The sequence below is a fragment of the Electrophorus electricus genome, chromosome 25, assembly GCF_041902795.1.
Source record: "Electrophorus electricus isolate QZ-2024a chromosome 25, ASM4190279v1, whole genome shotgun sequence".
NCBI lineage: Eukaryota > Metazoa > Chordata > Actinopteri > Gymnotiformes > Gymnotidae > Electrophorus > Electrophorus electricus.
The window spans coordinates 7082977-7103671 of record NC_137521.1 but is presented as its reverse complement, the minus strand read 5'-3'; the positions used below and the strand labels follow the sequence as shown (position 1 = coordinate 7103671).

Below are 20695 nucleotides of genomic sequence, written 5' to 3'. Positions count from 1 at the left end.
GACCCACCCAGGGGACACGGAACCCTGAGACAGAAAGACAAGGCGGAACAAAGGGATAGGGACAACAGGGACTCTACCCCACGTTCGTTACAACATCTCTCGTCTTCGGAAAACCGACAGTCGTGTTTCTACACCGCTTTGGATGTCCTATGGTAACAATAAACAGGTTGGACAGGCGTGTTGAGTCGGGGTTAGATCAGCAGGGGATATTACACCTCCGTGCTGCTAGTCTCACCCAGGCTGTGGGGAAAAAAGGGCACTGCTATAGCTGGCAGCCGCCTTTGTTATGGTCTTACCATCCAGCTAATTACAGGCATTGGGCCTCACAATAGGACGAATGTTGGTTTACAGTTCACGCACAGCCTGTCCATAATCACATTACAGAACCTGAAGAGTTTGTCAGATAGGATTCTTTATTGAATCATTCTGTGAGCAGAATGTTAAATAAAGGTTATAATGAACAAGACTACACACGGAGAACGTGTTCCAGTCTCCCTCTAATGTGCACACAGGCTCTGTTCTCAGAGTCCTCAACTAACAGTATAGCGGGCATACACCTACCCACTGATGGGTATCTCACAGCCACACACACACACACACACAATCAAATCCCCTCTCTGAATTTGCCCTTGCCGTCCTCATGGGTATGGAGGTCTAAAGGACCTGGGAGGAAGAGGAGAAAGGGTTCATTGATACATAAGGGCAAAAAAGACCATTGTAGAGTTAACAGCTCACTGCTGATTCCTGCCCTCAGCTGAGCTATTCAGAGCACAGACTCCTCTGGCATCTACCAGCCTGTCCCTCTCTTTCTCTCTGACAAACACACACACACACACACACACACACAAACACAAACACACACACACACATTCTCTATCTCTCAGGGCTCTGGGTGCATGCGCTGTGCCTAAATATGTCTCTCCCCCGTTTACAACAAATTAAGTTTCCTCTCAAAGTGCATTTCAAGCCTGGCTGCCTTTGGAGGTAGACTAACTTGTTTTTCATTCATACTCATTCTTCTTGCCCAACAAACAATACACTCTAGAGCTCCAAAGCCTTTTTTATTCTCCTCCTTTCTGCTGTTCTGCTTCCCAAATTCACTACCAGTCATGGCAAGCAATTATGTTGTCACAAAGGTGTATTTTTGACTTATTAAAAAAGAAAAAAAAAACCCTCACGATAAAACCTTTTTATTTAGCCATGCTGTGAGAGCTGAGACGTGAGAGCAAAGTGCAGCTGGATGGCCCCGCCCATCGGTGTGCTCAGTGTGATCTGATTGGACGGCGTTCGCCACCACAGAGAGACTGACAGCAGTTATGGCTGATGCGATGGACTGTTGCAACGCTCAGGCAGCAGAATAGCTCATGTCTTCCACTCTGCCACTTTCACCCTCGCCACCCGCAACGTCTCCTGGCTGTGGGTCGACGGGGGCAGGCCCGTGGGGAGGCGGGTCCAGCTGAGCGGGCAGGTCTCTGCAGATGACAACGCAGCAGCAGCCTGGTGTCAACGAGGAGCTCTCCGCTGGGCCCTTCCGTCTGGGACGTGCTGAACGCGCGCGGGCGCAAAGCACTCCCAAAATATTGGAAGAGTGCTAAGCCCTCAAGGTGCGAGCCATTTCAATTTCGGAAAATAAATATTATCTTTGACTTGGCAAATCTGCCACGTTTCAGCGTGCATCACAATGAGGCTCAGCTTGCTGTCGGGGAGGTGGCGCATCGCCGCGGCAGCGACGCAGAGATCTGGCGCACGGATAGTTGAAAAGCTGGCGAAAGGATTTCCAGTGGCCACCGTGCCCCTCTGGTGCTCCACGTCCTGGCGGTGTCTGTGCTGCTCCCTCTCGCTGCCTCCCGCTCTCCTTCCGCTGCTCCATCTCTGGCTCATTATGGCCTTCTATATCGGCAAGATGATAGCCCTGCTGCTGATACAGGAGCCTTCGTGTGCAATAAAGCACCTGGATGGTGTCCTGGAGGGCCCATTGCTCTCGATATAGCGCCGGCCGGGGAGAGCCGGGTAAGGGCCATCTCTTTACCACACCGCTAATGTGAAATAAGCAGCCGGCAGTCAAGCTCGGGTCGCGGGTGGTACTCGCGCTACAATCCGCATCCTGATCCGTTAAGAGGAGGGCGTTGGCGAGGCGAGCAGCGTGGCGGCGGGTGAGCGGGGTAATGCTGGAGGGTCGAGGCAGTGGCCGGCTCATGGCACTTTCTGTAAAGAACACCGGAATCACATCAGGCCGTGCGTACGGGGTCGGAAACGACTTCTGGAAGGTAAGAAAAAGAGCAGGGGAATTTTGGAAGCCCTGAGCAGTGTTCAAAAGCAGCCTGTGTGTTTGAGCGCTGACAGGAGAGCAGTCAGCACATGACAATGAGCTTGGTGATGAACACAGATGACAACTTAACATGCCCCAACATCTGGACTTGTGCCTATAGCGCCAATATCCCATACACTCATCTATCCATGAAACACACCCTTCTCTCGCCTCCCCTGCAATGGGTCCTCTCTCTCTCTCTCTCTCTCTCTCTCTCCCCTCTGTTCCTGCCTATATCTCACTCGTTTGACCTTCTCTCTTCGTGCAAGTTAGCGCTGCTATTGATTAAATCTTGACAGACGGTGTACAAACACAAAGATAAGCCTAGATGGAGAGAGAGAGAGAGAGAGAGAGAGAGAGAGAGAGATGGGCCACAGAACTTGTCCATTTGAGGAGGTTCGCAGCTTTTATTTCCGCTAACAGGTTCCAGGACAAGGTCCCCCACCACATCCCCAGCCACAGGGGCTACAGTGAGCATTATGGCAACAACAACAACAACAACAACAACAACAACAACAACCAGAAAAGCCCCTCTTGCCCCTCCAGACGTCCCCCTCCCGGAGCCCCCTCACCCCTCTCCTCCCTCTTGCTCCCTGGACTTTGCTGCGGACACCATGCTGAGGGACAGGCGAGAGTGGAAGCACTGTTCCTCACACGAGGGAAGAGCCAATTATTCCAGAAGCTTCTAGGCTGCGGCACCCGGGTGAGAGGCAGGCCGGCAGGCCGGCCCTGCTAACAGGGTCATTAGCAGGAATTTATTTCAGTATTTCAAAGTGTGTAATGATAATTAATGTCTACGTCCTATCTTAAATTCCTCTCTGGACTACCAAAGCACGTGATTAGGGTAAATAAAAAAAGGCATGTGTGTAATTTTTTCCCCCTTTGGAAATACCTATGAGTCTGTCAGCGGGACTTTTATTTTCTCTTTTTCCGTTTACTCAGCTGAACTCTTTTATATATTTAACAATTGCTTGTGAAGCTTATGTGTGCTCCCCAAGTTTCTGCCTTCTCAGCTCTTATGGCTGAAACATGAGTATTAAAGAACAGCTCCAGATAACAGCTGAGGGATGCTCCCTGAAGACAGCTATCACGTTTTCACTAATCACACACACACACACACACACACACACACACACACACACACACGCACACACACGCACACACACGCACGCATCTGTCCCTGTCCTTTCCACCGAGCCTCTGAAACCAGCTCCGTCTTAGTGCTGACTAAACGCATGGCCACTGGTGACAGAGGGGGAAAAATGCACCCAGTAAAAGTACTTACTCTGCAGTTCCCTCTCTGACTGCAGCCATAAAATCCCACTCCATCACCTTACAGTACAGAAGAACCAGTGTTTCCCCATGCGTGCGTGTGTGCGCGCGCGCGGGTGGGTGGGGGTGTATATGCCCGTCGGTCTGTGGGTGTGTGGCGGGTGTGGGCAGCTCTTGCGACAAGGTCAGAATGAACAGGGAACAAACGTGGGCTCTTCTCGGCTGGCGTGTCGGAGAGCTGCACACGCTGTGCCGTCTGAGGCGGCAGTGCGGCGCTCCCAGCTGTGGAGGGCCAGGCGGGAAATTGGGGCGATTCACAAGCCGGAGCACACACAGAGAGAGAGAGAAAAGTGTCAAAGCAGAGGAAGGATGAGAGGGAGAAATCCCACACACACATAAAACACACACACACACACTAACCTCATTGGTCTCCTGTAGTTGTGGTCACTTTATAAGCAACATAATAGAACAGTTGGGGGGGGGGGGGGGGGAGTGATACATAAACCAATAAATCACATTACAAAAATGAGACCAACGTGAGAAAGAAGACGACACTGAGAGGGTGCGAGAGATCAGGGGAGATATAGTGAGACAGAGGGGGCAGATAGGAATACACGAGGATTGGAGAAAGGCACATGTAGGAGGCGATATGCACTTCAAACATTTATCCCAACAGTGCAATTATAACAGACCTCTCTCCCTTCCTGCTACTGCTCTGATCCCTCTGTGCTCTGGGCTGTGGGAGACAGATCCAGCATCTCAAACACACCTCACAGACAGAGAGACAGAGAGAGAGGAGCAGAGAGAGAGAGCTGCAGGGGGAACAGGCCCTCAGGCTGTATTCTGTCTGTCTCTATCTGTCCTACAGTCTACTCTCTACACTGATATAAATGTAGTCTGGGCTTGTCCATTTACAACTGTAGCTCCGTCTGTAGGTCCAAATAGACTGTCTGTAGCTCTACACAGATGGCCCGTAGGTCTAAATAGACTCTCTGTAGCTCTATATAGACATCTGTAGGTCTCAATAGACTCTGTAGCTCTACACAGATGGCCCGTAGGTCTAAATAGACTCTCTGTAGCTCTATATAGACATCTGTAGGTCTCAATAGACTCTGTAGCTCTACACTGACATCAGAAAGTGTCCGGGTCACACGATGTCACTCCTCTCTGCTGCATTCAAGCTCATGTTTGCTGAATGCTATGATCTCTCGTATTGCAAGCAGCAGCCGCGGCCGAGCCATGCGCCTACATGGGCAGCAGCCGCTGGCGGACGAGCCGAGCGACGTGCCCAGGACTTTACAGGAAATGTATATTACTTGTTCTCTGGGCAGTTCTATCACACCTAATCTAGCCAACTTTAAAAGGTTTCAAGTACAGGGACAGGCTCAACAAAAGGACCAAAGGACACATTTCCCCAGGTTATAGGATTTTCATAAGTCATTTTCAAAGTGATACGTGAAAGACATTCCAGGTGCTTTAAATTATTCAGGCTCTTATTCCGGCCCTTAAAGGCATGCATACATCACAGCAACACGCATTTCAGTCTGATCTCATTTAGATGTTTAAATTGCCCATATGATATATGCTAAGAAGTGATGAATTGTTCCTGGTGTGCACACTGCATAACAATGCGCTGCTCAGGTGAGCAGCTCACCGTTCACACGCTCGATCTTCCAAATATGCAAGTTCCGTGCAAGCTGACATCAGAGGAAACTTCCACGCAAAGCCCATCCATCAAACTCGCCAGTTAATGTCGCCGACCACAAAGGAAGATTTCTGTCTTGTTGTAATGTTATTAGGGAAATGTGATATCAAGCGCAACATTCCGCTTATGAAATTACCATTGTTAGCCATGGCAACTGCGCTGTGTTTAAAAGTGTAATGAAATCACCCTAGTCCGTTCAGTCAGAGTGTGCCTTCATGCTGGCCCGTGTCGCAGCTCCGGTTCGGTGTGCATGCGCGTATATTACTGCCGGAAATGCAGAGAGTATGTGCAGCTATGTGCTTATATGGTAGGGTGTGTGAGTGCGGGTGCGTATGTGTGCATGCATATACTGATAGCGTACACATGTGGCCATCTATTTAACTGCATCACGTTTTTGACTTCCACTGCTAGAGAGACAGAGTGTTTTACTATTGCAGACAGAGTCGCTGTAGCCTCATCTCTCTCCCTCTCCCTCCCTTTCTCTCTTTTCCTCCCTCCTCACCCTTCCCCTTTTCTCTCTTTCTACGTGCCTCCCTCTCTCCCTCTCCCTCCCATCTCTCTCTCTCTCTCTCTCTCTCTCTCTCTCTCATTATAAGAGGGTTGTGCTGCCACAGACCCAAGAACACAGGCCATAAAAAGACAAATAAGGCTATAAAACTGCATGTGTCCATGCATACTAATGCCACTTCAGGACCCGTCTGCCGCAGGCCTCCTGTAGCCCCACCTGCTGCGCTGTGCTTCAAAGCACACTTCCCACTTCCCACCACATAGCGCCGTGCGACAGGGAGAGGCCATGCCACCACGCCTCAGAGCCCAGCAGGCCTGCGGTACAGGCCCAGTATAACTGCAGTGGAAGCCCAGTATAAGTCCAGTATAACTGCAGTGGAAGCCCAGTATAAGTCCAGTATAACCGCAGTGGAAGCCCAGTATGACCAAAGTGTAAGCCCAGTATAAACCCAGTATAAGCCCAGCATGACTGCGGTGTGAGTGCTTTATAACTGCAGTATAAACCCAGTATAAGCTCAGCATGACTGCGGTGTGAGTGCTTTATAACTGCAGTATAAACCCAGTATAAGCTCAGTATGAGTGCGGTGTGAGTGCTTTATAACTGCAGTATAAACCCAGTATAAGCTCAGTATGAGTGCGGTGTGAGTGCTTTATAACTGCAGTATAAACCCAGTATAAACCCAGTATAAGCTCAGTATGAGTGCGGTGTGAGTGCTTTATAACTGCAGTATAAACCCAGTATAAACCCAGTATAAGCTCAGTATGAGTGCGGTGTGAGTGCTTTATAACTGCAGTATAAACCCAGTATAAGCTCAGTATGAGTGCGGTGTGAGTGCTTTATAACTGCAGTATAAACCCAGTATAAACCCAGTATAAGCTCAGCATGACTGCGGTGTGAGTGCTTTATAACTGCAGTATAAACCCAGTATAAGCTCAGTATGAGTGCGGTGTGAGTGCTTTATAACTGCAGTATAAACCCAGTATAAACCCAGTATAAGCTCAGTATGAGTGCGGTGTGAGTGCTTTATAACTGCAGTATAAACCCAGTATAAACCCAGTATAAGCTCAGTATGAGTGCGGTGTGAGTGCTTTATAACTGCAGTATAAACCCAGTATAAACCCAGTATAAGCTCAGTATGAGTGCAGTGTGAGTGCTTTATAACTGCAGTATAAACCCAGTATAAACCCAGTATAAGCTCAGTATGAGTGCGGTGTGAGTGCTTTATAACTGCAGTATAAACCCAGTATAAACCCAGTATAAGCTCAGTATGACTGCGGTGTGAGTGCTTTATAACTGCAGTATAAACCCAGTATAAGCTCAGTATGAGTGCGGTGTGAGTGCTTTATAACTGCAGTATAAACCCAGTATAAGCCCAGTATAAGCCCAGTATGAATGCGGTGTGAGTGCTTTATAAATGCAGTATAAGCCCAGTATAAGCCCAGTATAAGCCCAGTATAAGCCCAGTAGAAGCTCAGTACGAGTGCAGTACCAGTCAGAATGCGGAGCTCTTACATGATATCTCCTGGTCCGATCTTATAGCTAGTCATGTGCTCAGATATGGCGATGCAGGTGAAAAAAGTGACAAGCAAACCCACCTGGAAATCCTGAAAGCTCTCATTTCAATTGCTGCTTATTCACAGTGGTTTAAGAATCGGAAAGGTCTAATATTAGTTGCCATCTTGACTGGCATAAAAAGATTCCAATACATCAATGAGTCCAAACTCTACTGTTATTACTACAACTGCTACTACTACTACTCCTAACAACCAGCACTTTTTTTTTTTCCTGAAAAGCATTAGTTATACAAAGGAAAACAGACTTTCAATACATTGTTTCAAATGAATTATAACAATAATTTCTGTAGTGTCTGAATAGCTTCAAAGGAGACATATGCTTCCTTCTCATATCACTACCCCATATCAGCTGGCCGCCACATGCTGAGAGCATCACTGCTGTGTGGGAGCTCCCCATCTGCTCTGAAGCCCAGCTTCAGCCTGAGTCTTCACTGAGCTTCAGTACTCACAGTGAACAGTTCTGTTCATCACCAGTAACAAGGGCTTGGCTTTGTGGAAATGAGCTCTGCTATATCAAATCATGTCATAAAATCCAACCCTACACTCCAAACCCTACACTCTGGCTTCTACACCTGCACCCCTACATCCCGACCGCTATACCCCAGGCATACTCTCTGACCCCATACCCTGACCCCTACACACTAGCCCTACACCCTGACCCCTACACACCAGCGCTACACTCTGACCCCTACATACCAACCCTACACCCTGACCTCTACACACTAGCCCTACACCTTGACCTCTACACACTAGCCCTACACCCTGACCCCTACACACCAGCCCTACACTATGACCCCTATATAGCCTCTGAGCCACCCATGCTGTGATGTGATAACTGCCCAATTTACTTTGCCATTCAAATTCTATTTCATAGGCAGTGGATGTCTTTTCTAAACCAGTGCCCTGTTTCTTATCAATAAGCGTCCTTTCATCACAGGCAGCCCATCTCTCCTTGAAACATGGATGCGATGGAAGGGGGAAAAAATGAAAACGGGTTTTAATCTTTCAAGCATTTCTAATGAGTTTTTCTTCTACAATTATTTGATAAGAGCAGAGACAGCACTGCGGGCACCATGCATGATCCAGCACCTGAGCCAGTGAGGGCTGAACGAACACACACACACACATACACGCTCATACATGCACACACACACGCACACACACACACACACACACACACACACACACAGATACACACACTCACACACATACACGCTCACACATGCACACACGCACACACACACACACACACATACACGCTCATACATGCACACACACACACACACACACACACGCATATTCACACACACTCACACACACACGCACGCATATTCACACACACGCTCGTACACAGACACACAGACACACACACACACACTCACACACACACGCACGTATATTCACACACACGCACACACAGACACACACATAGTGAGAATGAGTGTGAATAAAAGGAGCTATAGCAGCACACTCTGTATGTACCGATATGTGAAGCTGAAGGTGGGAGGTGAAGTACATGGAAGTCCATGACATACCCTGCAGATCTTTCAGCCTGTTTAAATTATACTGCGCAACACAATCGGACATGATAAGAATCAAATCAAGGGCACAACAAACTCTCCGCTATTAAAATTCATGAGAATAATTGCCATTTGTGTCCATCCTGCCAGAAGTATGAGACTGAACTGAGACACGCATACACACTCTCACACACACACACACACACACACACACACACACACACACACTCACAGACCCACATACCCCCATGCAAACGCACACACACACACACACACACACACACACACTCACACACACACACACACACACACACACACACACACACACACACACACACACACACACTCACACACACACACACACACACACACACACACACACACACACTCACCACACTAAGCCCCAGCTGTTCCCTCTTCAGGTACTCGAGGTTTCTATGCTCCAGGCTGGCCAGGTGGTGCTGCAGGCGTGAGTAGGTGTATGGGTAGCAGTAGGCAAACTGGTACACGTCGTCCTCTCGGTCGAAGCAGAAGGCGAAGGACATGACGTAGTTCCTGCGGTGGTCCGGGCAGCGGTAGTAATACACATTCTTAGACGGCAGCCTTTGCCTGCAACAGAGGGAAGGAAGGGAGCAAAGGTCATGACCTTTCTTCCCATGATCGCTGCGATTCATAACGAGAGCAGAACCGACCTAAAGCAGAAATGTCAGTTGAGAGAATGTTGGTAAACATTTAAGTAACAGCTCTAAAGGCGGGAGGCTGAAGGGCCTGTAAGCCTCCTCACTCTGCCTGGTGGGCATTTTCTGCGTTCACGTTAACCATATTGCCAAGTGTCATTCCACTGAGGCTGCTCAGTGTCCAGTCGTTCCCATCCCATGTTTCCACAGAGCTCCTGGCCTGTGACGGCTTCCTCAGAGCCACCGGAAAACTTCAGGAGAAAAAAAGAGCCCTGATTGGCTGGCTCAGCCTGGCTGTTCTCAGAGCTCCGACAGCCTGCAGCTCCCTCTCTCCACTGCTGCTCTCTTGGCCTGCGTTAGTGGCCGACGCTGGGCGTTATCCCTTCAGGGCTCGGGCCCACGCCCTGCCCATGCCCCGCCCCTACCGTGCAAGCAGCCCTGGGAGAGAGGGCGGCTGGTGAGGGGAGTGGGTGGGTGGAGAGGAGAGCAGGAAGAGCCATCCATGATCAAGATGACACCACTACATCTTCTCCAGACTCTCATCTTACTCTGCCGACCTCTACCCCCACATGCCTTCCATTTGTGGTCCAGCTGCCAGCTGCTCAGTGGTGTTACGGCAGAGTGTGCAGTGGTGTGTATGGTGGTGTGTGCGGTAGTGTATGTAGTGGCGTGTACAGTGGTGTGTGCGGTGCATGGGTGGTGACGTGTGCTGTGCGTGTGTGGTGTTTGTGCGGTGCGTGTGGTGGCGTGTGCGGTGGTTAGTGTGTTGCATGTGAGGTGGCGTGTGCAGTGCGTGTGCAGTGGTGTATTTGCAGTGGCGTGTGCGGTGCGTGTGGTGGCGTGTGCGGTGGTGTGTTTGTGGTGGCGTGTGCAGTGGTGTGTGCGTTGCATGTGCGGTGGTGTATGCGGTGCGTGTGGTGGCGTGTGCGGTGGTGTGTTTGCGGTGGCGTGTGCGGTGGAGTGTGCGTGTGTGGTAGCACTGGCAGCTGGACGGGACAGTGGCTGATTAAAGGTTGACGCGTGCTGTAACAGGCAGGTGGGAGATCATCAGGGACAGAGATAGAGAGAGAGAGAGAGAGAGAGAGAGAGAGCTGGTGGGAGTGTAGAGGGTGGGAGGGGGGAGGGGGAGAGAAAGAGGGGGAGAGAGGAGATGAAGGACAAAGAAAGAACATGGGCAGTGAAAAAGGAGGGAAGAGAGAGAGAGAGAGAGAGAGGGAAAGGAGAGTGGGAGATAAAGAGGATGAGAAAGAGGAGGATGATCAGAGGGTGGGATAAAATGGGCCTGAGAACAGACATGCAGGGGAGGTGGGGGATCACCTGGGTCTGATAGAGAAACACCTCGCTCAAAGCAGCCTGCACTGGGCCGGACCACCATCACCCACCCAGCTACAGCGGGACCATACACATCACACCATAACCCAGCGTAACACGCACACACACAAACATACACACAAACACGCGCACACACACTCGCACACTCGCACACACACACGCATGCATGCACATTGGCTAAATTACAAACACACACCTACAAAATCTTTAATGCCTTTTCTGGGACTCAACAAAGTGAAGAGCTGAATTGAAATTCAGGCAAACTAGCCTGGTACTGTGGACCCAACGGTGGACAAGCGAGGGAAAGAAAAGAGGGCAGTCTGATCAGTGCTGCGGTGGAAGAATGAAGAGGCGCTATTGCGTGTGTGTGTGTGTGTGTGTGTGTGTGTGTGTGTCTCAGCAGAATACTAATACTGCAAAAGTGCCTTTTCAGTATGATCACCACCATTATTCAGAACACACACACCCACACACCCACACAGGCACACACAACACGTACTCACACCGACACACATACCCGCACACAAATTCCCTTTATGGCATGACAGCTCATGGCCTCCCCAGACCCGCATCTCTCTGCTCACCTCCCCAACACATCCCTCTCTTTTTCCCTATCTGCATGTTCTCCATGGTAGCCCCCCCCCCCCCCCCAAGTACATGCAAACAAAAACACAAACATAGTCCGTTTTTACAGACATGTAATCTCACATATTTTCACCTACTTGAAAAAAAACCTCAGGATTAAACACAATTGCAGATGCTTTCACACACGCACACACACACACACACAGTATGAGCTTAAAGGCAGCCTTCATGCTCGTGTTAGTATTTGGCCTACGTTTGAGTGGCACTAGATTCATGACTACACAACTGTTCCATATATGCCCTAATCGACCTCCCAGCCAATAATAATTTGCGTTCTCTCTCACACACACACAAATACACACGTGCACACACGTGCATGCAGAAACACCTTCCTGCCTGTGCAGGGTTACTGATCCAGCACAGCCCCTCCCTCTCTCCCTCCCTCCCTCCAGCTCTTTGTGTGGACACTACCCAGGCTCCTCTTCAGCGCTTGACCTTGTTGGCTGGTGAGAGGCTCCTGGCTATTGATTTTAATTACCCAGCGGGAATTTAGTGCCTGCCTTCTCTGCTTTGCTGCACCGCTATTGGCTCAAGAAAATAGCTTTGTATGTTCCTCCAGAGAGAGAGAGTAAGTGAGAGAGAGAGAGAGAGAGAGAGAGAGAGAGAGAGAGAGAGCCTGAAGCACCCCTGAACCGTTGGGTGGTTTCCTGTCTGTAGCATCTCTCTCTCTCCCCTTCTCTGTCTCTGTCTCTCTATCTATCTTTCTCTATCTCTCTGTCTGTCTCTCTATCTCTCTCTATCTCTCTCCATCCCCCAATGTGGCTGCTGGCAATTTGTTTTATCTAAATGATGGCGGCATGAGGCTGGGTGTGTTTCCGGCTGTGGTACAGGGCCCCTGTTCCCAAACACATTTATCTCGGTGGGTGTCAGAGGGGAGAAAAACAACGCCCCCTGGACAATAATGTGCACACATGTGGCTTAGTAATTCTGCGAGGCCTGTGTAGCGCCCTCCCATCCACACACACACACACACCCAAAACACACACACCTCAGTGGAAAAAAAGACACAGCACGCTGTAGCAGTGAGGGATAGTAAAAAGGTAGGGGGAGCACAAGTTTCCACACAGCAGAAAACTTTTCACAGCTCGTCTCCACGAACAAGGATATCGCTCACTGCTGGTGGTTGTATGGATCTTAACATTTGACTGTGTGTGTGTGTGTGTGTGTGTGTGTATCTGTGTGTGTGTGTGTGTGTGTGTGTGTGTGTGTGTGTGTGTGTGTGTGTGTGTGTGTGGGAAAGACTGAGTGAAAGCGGGTGCTGGCAAGCTGTCAGCTAAAAGGCAGGAGCGTTACTGAGATGTCACTCTCCATCGGCGGGTTGTTCAGGCCAGTTAGCAGTTCCTGGGCGGGTGCTTTGATCCGGCCGCTGTTGGCTTCCCCCCGAAGTCGTCCAGATGAGGGAGAAAATGGCTAGCTTTCATACAGAGGGGGACATCTTGTCTATATCCTCCAATCAATCACGGGTAGAGGTCATCACTAGTGCTGGGCATGTCTCTCTGTCTCTCACGCTCTGTCTCTCTGTCTACGTCTCTCTCCTTCTCTATCTCTCTCTCTCTTACTTCGTCTCTGTCCCTCTCTCTGTGTCTCCATCTCTCTCCCTCTCTCAGTCTCCCTGTCTCCCTCTCTCTCCCTCTCTGTGTCTTCGTCTCTCTCCCTCTCTTTGCTTCCCTGTGTCTCCGTCTCTCTCAGTCTCCGTGTCTCCGTCTCTCTCTCCCTCTCTCTGTGTCTCTGTCTCTCTCCCTCAGTCTCCCTGTGTCTCCATCTCTCTCCCTCTCAGTCTCCCTGTGTCTCCGTCTCTCTCCCTCTCAGTCTCCCTGTGTCTCCGTCTCTCTCCCTCTCTGTCTCCCTGTGTCTCCGTCTCTCTCCCTCTCTCAGTCTCCCTGTGTCTCCGTCTCTCTCCCTCTCTCTGTGTCCCTGTGTCTCCGTCTCTCTCCCTCTTTGTCTCCCCGTGTCTCCGTCTCTCTCCCTCTCTCAGTCTCCCTGTGTCTCCGTCTCTCTCCCTCTGTCTCCCTGTGTCTCCGTCTCTCTCCCTCTCTGTCTCCCTGTGTCTCCGTCTCTCTCCCTCTGTCTCCCTGTGTCTCCGTCTCTCTCCCTCTCTGTCTCCCTGTGTCTCCGTCTCTCTCCCTCTGTCTCCCTGTGTCTCCGTCTCTCTCTCCCTCTCTGTCTCCCTGTGTCTCCGTCTCTCTCCCTCTCTGTCTCCCTGTGTCTCCGTCTCTCTCCCTCTCAGTCTCCCCGTGTCTCCGTCTCTCTCCCTCTCTCAGTCTCCCTGTGTCTCCGTCTCTCTCCCTCTGTCTCCCTGTGTCTCTGTCTCTCTCCCTCTGTCTCCCTGTGTCTCCGTCTCTCTCCCTCTGTCTCCCTGTGTCTCCGTCTCTCTCCCTCTCTGTCTCCCTGTGTCTCCGTCTCTCTCCCTCTCTCAGTCTCCCTGTGTCTCCGTCTCTCTCCCTCTCTGTCTCCTTGTGTCTCCGTCTCTCTCCTTCCCCTTGTCTCCATCTCTACTGGTCCTGCCTGTCACCCTCTTGATGTGCTGAAGGTTAAATGGTTTCAAATACGTGCACAAAACTGTCAATTGACACAGTGTGTCCCTCTGCTCATCAGTGCAGTGATGTGGCGAGCCATCCCTGTGCTCACACCAGCGCTCATTACCTCCCCAGACTCTCCCCACACCTGCGCCATGCTGCCCTCCTCTCGGCTCAGCCGTGCTTGTTTTCACATATAAAACACGTGTCCGTCCCAGGGAAAATTAGGGCGTGGAGAGGGGCCCTCTCCTCTCCGCTACAGGGCTGCGGGATGGCACGGTTACTAAGCAACCAATCTAGCTTTGTTGTCTGGCGTTGCTGAAATCAGGCTTGTGTTTGGAGAAATGGCAGTAGAGGAATGGTAGTGGAGAGTGGTGTGGGAGGGGGCTGGGTTCTGCTATCTGGTGTTTTTATTCTCAGGATCTGAATTGCCAGTCTTGTTTGGAGTGTCTGAACTGCCAGCGTGAGCGAGCTCTGTGTGGGGGCTTGGAGTCTACACAGGCAGCTGGAGAGCAGCAGAAGGGGACTACACTTCCCAGCAGGGGCCAGCGAGAGAGAGGGCCACACTTCCCAGCAGGGGCCAGCGAGAGAGAGGGCCACACTTCCCAGCAGGGGCCAGCGAGAGAGAGGGCTAGCGACAGTGTGCGTGTTTACCACATGTGCTAAATGAGCAGTTTAGTGATATTTGGAAATGCTAGAGGAAATGCCAGGGGAGCCCATGAAAAAGGCAACTTCAAAGGAGGAGAAAGTGGCTTTTTGTGCCTCCTCTGCTCACTGAAGCACCTGCCGAGAACCTACACCTACTGTTTATGGAAGACAATACGCAATTAAACGGAGTGGAGCTCCATCTCTCTCTCTCTGCTTGCTTTTCACTTGCTCTACGTGAAATCGCGAGTAAACAAACTGATTCCTTTTTTCCCCCATTATATATTTAGAGATATATTTATGAGAGATTTCCTGCAAAGGCATTAGTGCAACACAAGGGTGTGGTATACAAAGGAGCATCAGGTGTTTTACACATCAGTTACTCTTCAGTAGTTAAAATACAACACACCTTCTGCGGCGTTAACATTACCAGCACAACAGGCTGGTGCGCAGACAGGCCGCTAAAACCATCTAGCAGAAAAATGGCAAATGGCTTTGGCACAGGTGTGTGTACTAGTCCCACATCACTTGTGACTGATGGTGTTACACGCTAGAGGAAATGACTGGAGTCAGATACTAGCTAGGACTGGGCTGTGGTTATGTAAGTTGTGTTTAGAAAATCGCAACCCTATACTAATCTCATGCCATTGCTGTGTAACCCATTATGGCCCTGCCTAGTGGATAAAGAATACAGTTCCGTTTTTGCTGTCAACAGAAAAAAACAAAACAAGCTAAGAACTACAAGCCCCAAGTCCTCACTGGCTGTAATTAAGGACTCCAGGTTTCCTGGAGATATTAATGCCTATAAAATACTTGTAGCATGTGTGATTGCTGTGTGCATCCTCCACCCAATGCTGACTAGATGGTTCACATTAGAATCTGAATAGCTGCAAATGTGTAACTTATGTTTCTGTTTGCAGTGGCTGGTATAGTTAGTTCATCAGCACACATAAACACTCTTACACACACGTACAATCTCTCTCTCTCTCTCTCACTCACACACACACACACACACACACACACACACCCACACAGAGTTGCAGTCCTTTTCATAAGCGTACAGGGACATGTTCAGTATTAGCACTAAGAGGCTGGTCATGTCGTCAAACGGCTCTCTCGGCTTCTAAATCAGCCTCTCATTAGAGCAGAGATCATAAAACTCCAACTGTAGCAAGAGACAGAGCGAAACAGAGAGAGAGAGAGAGAGAGAGAGAGAGAGAGGGGTGGGGGGACAGAGGGAGGGACACAGAGAGATGGGCTGCCTGCAAACACGAGGACTGATGTATTCCAGGCGAGCGCTCTTAACGACTCCCTCCTGTGTGCCTTTCTGCATGCCGAATTGGAATGGGGGGTGTGGGGGGTAGAGACACAGCTGAACAGCAACCTACTGGGTGGATAATACTATAACACCACATCATCAGCAGGGATGTTTAAATGCAATGCTGCACATTTGTCGATTGTACAGGGAGACCAAAAGAGCCTGATATTCCCACATGTGTGTGTGGTTTAGATTACAGCTCAGATTAACAGCTCCCCTGGTCTGAGGCAGAGCTGGATTTGAAGGGAATTACTCTTAAAGGGGCTGCAAGGGGAAGTGACATAAAGCAGCGCACAGAGTAGCGCAGAGTAGCACAGAGCAGAGCAAATTAGCACAGAGCAGCACAGAGTAGCACAGAGCAGCGCACAGAGCAGCCCTGAGTAGCACAGAGCAGCGCAGAGTAGCGCAGAGTAGCACAGAGCAGAGCAAATTAGCACAGAGCAGCACAGAGTAGCACAGAGCAGCGCACAGAGCAGCCCTGAGTAGCACAGAGCAGCGCAGAGTAGCGCAGAGTAGCACAGAGCAGAGCAAATTAGCACAGAGCAGCACAGAGTAGCACAGAGCAGCGCACAGAGCAGCCCTGAGTAGCACAGAGCAGCGCAGAGTAGCACAGAGCAGAGCAAATTAGCACAGAGCAGCACAGAGTAGCACAGAGCAGCGCACAGAGCAGCCCTGAGTAGCACAGAGCAGCGCAGAGTAGCGCAGAGTAGCACAGAGCAGAGCAAATTAGCACAGAGCAGCACAGAGTAGCACAGAGCAGCGCACAGAGCAGCCCTGAGTAGCACAGAGCAGCGCAGAGTAGCGCAGAGTAGCACAGAGCAGAGCAAATTAGCACAGAGCAGCACAGAGTAGCACAGAGCAGCGCACAGAGCAGCCCTGAGTAGCACAGAGCAGCGCAGAGTAGCGCAGAGTAGCACAGAGTAGCACAGAGCAGAGCAAATTAGCACAGAGCAGCACAGAGTAGCACAGAGCAGCGCACAGAGCAGCCCTGAGTAGCACAGAGCAGCACAGAGTAATCCAGTGCAGCTCATGGTAACTCTATCAAACTACATCAGCTACAGAGCAGGTAAGCAACAGACAGAGTAATGGAGTACATGGGTAGATCAGCTCTAACACAACGTGACAGAAGCTGACACAGGGCCACACGCCAAGGCTAATCTACGGGCATCACACACATACCAACATCCTGTACACACGCACACAGCATGGATCCGCACGCTTGGAATACACACACTGCAAATCACTGTGCAGGGGACAGTATATCGTGAGCAGAGGCTGGGGGAGGCACGCTTTGAGCGCTGGCTGGGGGTCTACACTGAAGTGTGTGTGGGGAGCTGCCACGTAGAACGGAGAGTGGACAGGGTTTACCACTACGGCCAACTGATCAATTATACACACACACACACACACACACACACACACACACAAGCGCACACACACGCACACGCCAACACAGACATGGACATAAACACTGGGGCATGGAAAAATATGCACACGCACACAAAGAAGTGTGCTCACCCTCACACATGCACACGTACTCACGTACACACACACACACACACACACACACACACACACACACATACACGCACGCACACACACAGAAAGAGCGCTCCTCATCCAAAGTGCCGTTGGCAGCATGGACTGCAAACGGCTGATTTTTATCGTCCACCATCCTGTTCATCCATCACTCGCCTCTAATCAAAAGAGTACTGCAGAGATCGCTCTGGAAAACAGCAGGCTGCCAGTGTGTGTGTGTGTGTGTGTGTGTGTGTGTGTGTGTTTGTGTGTACGTGTATGTATGCGTGTGTCTGGGTGCTTCAATTTGTGTGTGTGTCTGCATCAGCTCCAACACTGACCAGCAGATGGCTTTCAAGGCGCAGAGGAGTGATCCGTCTGTGTGTGAAACACCCATGATTCTCTGCATGGGGTGGAAGAGCCCCACCCAATTCTTTGTCTGCAACGCAGGCCGGTTCACCTGATCTCTCCTACGCACCTGCACTTACATCAGAAAATGGCCTACAACACCCATATGTCTCAGGTGGCTTGGACCATCTGTACAAGCAGCACATTGGTGTGTGCATGTTCATGTATGTGTGTGTGTGTTGCACCGTGCCCCTGTGCTTGTTTGATATCGAGGAGGCTCCAGAAAGTCGCCCCACCTTGTCCAGGCGGGGACCTCATGACTGGGAGCACAATTACACTATAATGCTTGTGTGTGTGTGCATGTGTGTATGTGTGTGTGTGTGTGTGTGAGACCCCTGCTGTGGTAAGCAGAAGCCCCACTGCGCCAGGGTAAGGCTGTGTAATTATTCTGGAGCAGATGAGCCCCCTCAACCAGCCGGTATGGCGCCATACCCCCCTCATGGGGCACAGGGTATCTCACACGTACACACGTGCACACACACACTTACACGTACACACACACGTACACACACGCACACACACGCACACACAAACACTTGGGGGGGGGTGAAGCGGTGCAATGGGGCAGGGAGGCATAAGGGCAGGTGTGAATTAGAGAGTAAAAGAGAGTAACAACAGACAAACAGGGTGATGTCAGAGGACAGCACTGGTGTGAGAGAGCGTGTCTGTGTGTGTGTGTGTGTGTGTGTGTGAGTGTCTGTGTGTGTGTGTGTGTGTGTGGGTGGGTGTGTGTGAGTGTGTGTGTCTGTGTGTGTGTGTGTGGGTGTGTGTGAGTGTCTGTGTGTGTGTCTGTGTGTGTGTGTGTGAGTGTGTGTGTGAGTGTGAGTGTGTGTGTGTGTGTGTGTTTGTGTGAGTGTGCTCGCCACAGGTCAGGTGCAGATTGCGAAGGTGGCATCAGCGCAGTGTCAACCCACCAATCGACATCCAACACCTTAAACAGGCCCGTTTTGTGCCAGTGTGGACACATGGACTATAGAGATGTGGTACTAGATTCCGCCATTGCAACATGACACTTCCTTCTGTAAACCCAAATGCCCTGTCCAAAGTGTGCCATTTTGTTACAATGACAATGCAAACGTGCCGTGTGGAAAGGCACCATGAGGACTGTAAGGATACAGGAAGAGATGGAAACGATCATTTCTGTTCGGAACAGAAGCAGCGTGTGAATGAGATGCACCTCACGCCTGCTTTAACTTCTAGTCAAGCAGCTCTTTCTAACCCTTAGAGTGAAGTCTTAGGGTGGATTGTTGGTCTGTGCAGTCGCTTGTGTTTTCCACGTAATATGGTGGCCATGCTCAGGTCAGAGCCGTGTGATTCACATGCAAACACAATAACACCAAGCCCAGCGCTGGAAATATAATAGCAGAAAATATCAGGCTAGAATTTTCAGTGGAAAGGAAAATAATAATAACCGAAAACAGAGTGTTTGTGTAAGTGAAGAAAAACAGTGTTAGAGAGGGGAAAAAAGGCACAGGGATGTTCCAGAACAGGTGTACTGCTTTTCATCCTTCGCCTTGTCCCGCTCCCCAACTCTCTCCCTCTCGCCTTCTCTCAGGAGGACAGAGATGTTTTGGCTGACTACATCAGCAGAGTTGATGGAAAGGACCCAAGGAGACAGGTTGGCGCCAGTCTGGCTAACAATACTGCACTCTCCGTTACACACACACACACGCACACACAGCTAAATTTGCAGACACACCCACCCACAATAATCACAATCAAATCCACTCCCACCCACCTCAATAAAATATATACACAGACTGTATTATTATATACACATATATGAATAATAAAAACATTACAGCATGCGTGTGCAGGTGTAAATATGCATATAGGAATTCTACACACACACACACACACACACACACACACACACTCCCCTGGATGGTCTTTTTTTCCTTTAAGCTCGGGTCCTCTACCACGGGCCTGTGAGCTTGAGGGTCTGGTGTAGGATCTTAGCTGTTTCCAGGACTGCAGTCTTCTGGATAGAGATCTCAGATGTTGTTCCTGGGATCTGCTGGAGCCAGTTTGGGGGTCAAAGCTCCTAGTGCTCCGATTACTCTGGGAACCACTGCTGCCTACACCTTCCACATCGTTCCCTGCTCTTCTCTCGGCCCTTGGTATTTCTCAAGGTTTTCGTGTTCTTTGTTCCTAATGATGCCATCCCACCACTGCTATCACTATATATATACGTGTGTGTGTGTGTGTGTGTGTGTGTGTGTGTGTGTGTGTGTGTGTGTATATATATATATATATATATATATATATATATATATATATATATCTGTAGAAGATTCCAGGTAACTACAATGTACTGTAGATATAGAGAGATTGTAGAGAGATGTAGAGAGATCCACAATTGTAGTACAGAAGGTTTCCAGAGAAATAGGACATTTTGGACAGAGGTCCAGTGCAAGCAAAGTGCTTCTGAATTAGTAGTTGAAGGAACCAGTTTATATTTTTAAATAAATAGATGTTTAAATCACAACATTCATTCCATGGAGGCCTAAAGCTCCAAGACTGTAGATCAAACTTTTTCTTTAAGTTTCCTAATTTCATTACTGCCATAGCAACAACTGGCAATGCAAGCAGATATGTCATTAATGCAGTGTCCATTAGTATTAGAATGTCTTGTCACTGGAAACGACAAATCCTTAATTCTGAGTAAGTTCAACAAGCCGATCTGGGAGACTTCTCTTGGTTTCTCTTATTATATTATTATAGTATTATATAACATCAGCCACTGTTT

The 20695-nt window shown here is 49.8% G+C and overlaps 1 protein-coding gene across 7 annotated transcripts in view; it reads right to left on the bottom strand.

Moving 5' to 3' along the window:
- agbl4 (AGBL carboxypeptidase 4) overlaps positions 1–20695 on the bottom strand; it is a 250132-nt gene that overhangs the window by 107862 nt on the left and 121575 nt on the right. For all 7 annotated transcript variants that reach the window (XM_081707269.1, XM_081707270.1, XM_081707272.1 and 4 more), the window contains one exon: positions 9280–9496. In XM_081707269.1, the coding sequence (XP_081563395.1) occupies positions 9280–9496 (217 nt within the window). The remainder of the gene's footprint in view (positions 1–9279; positions 9497–20695) is intronic.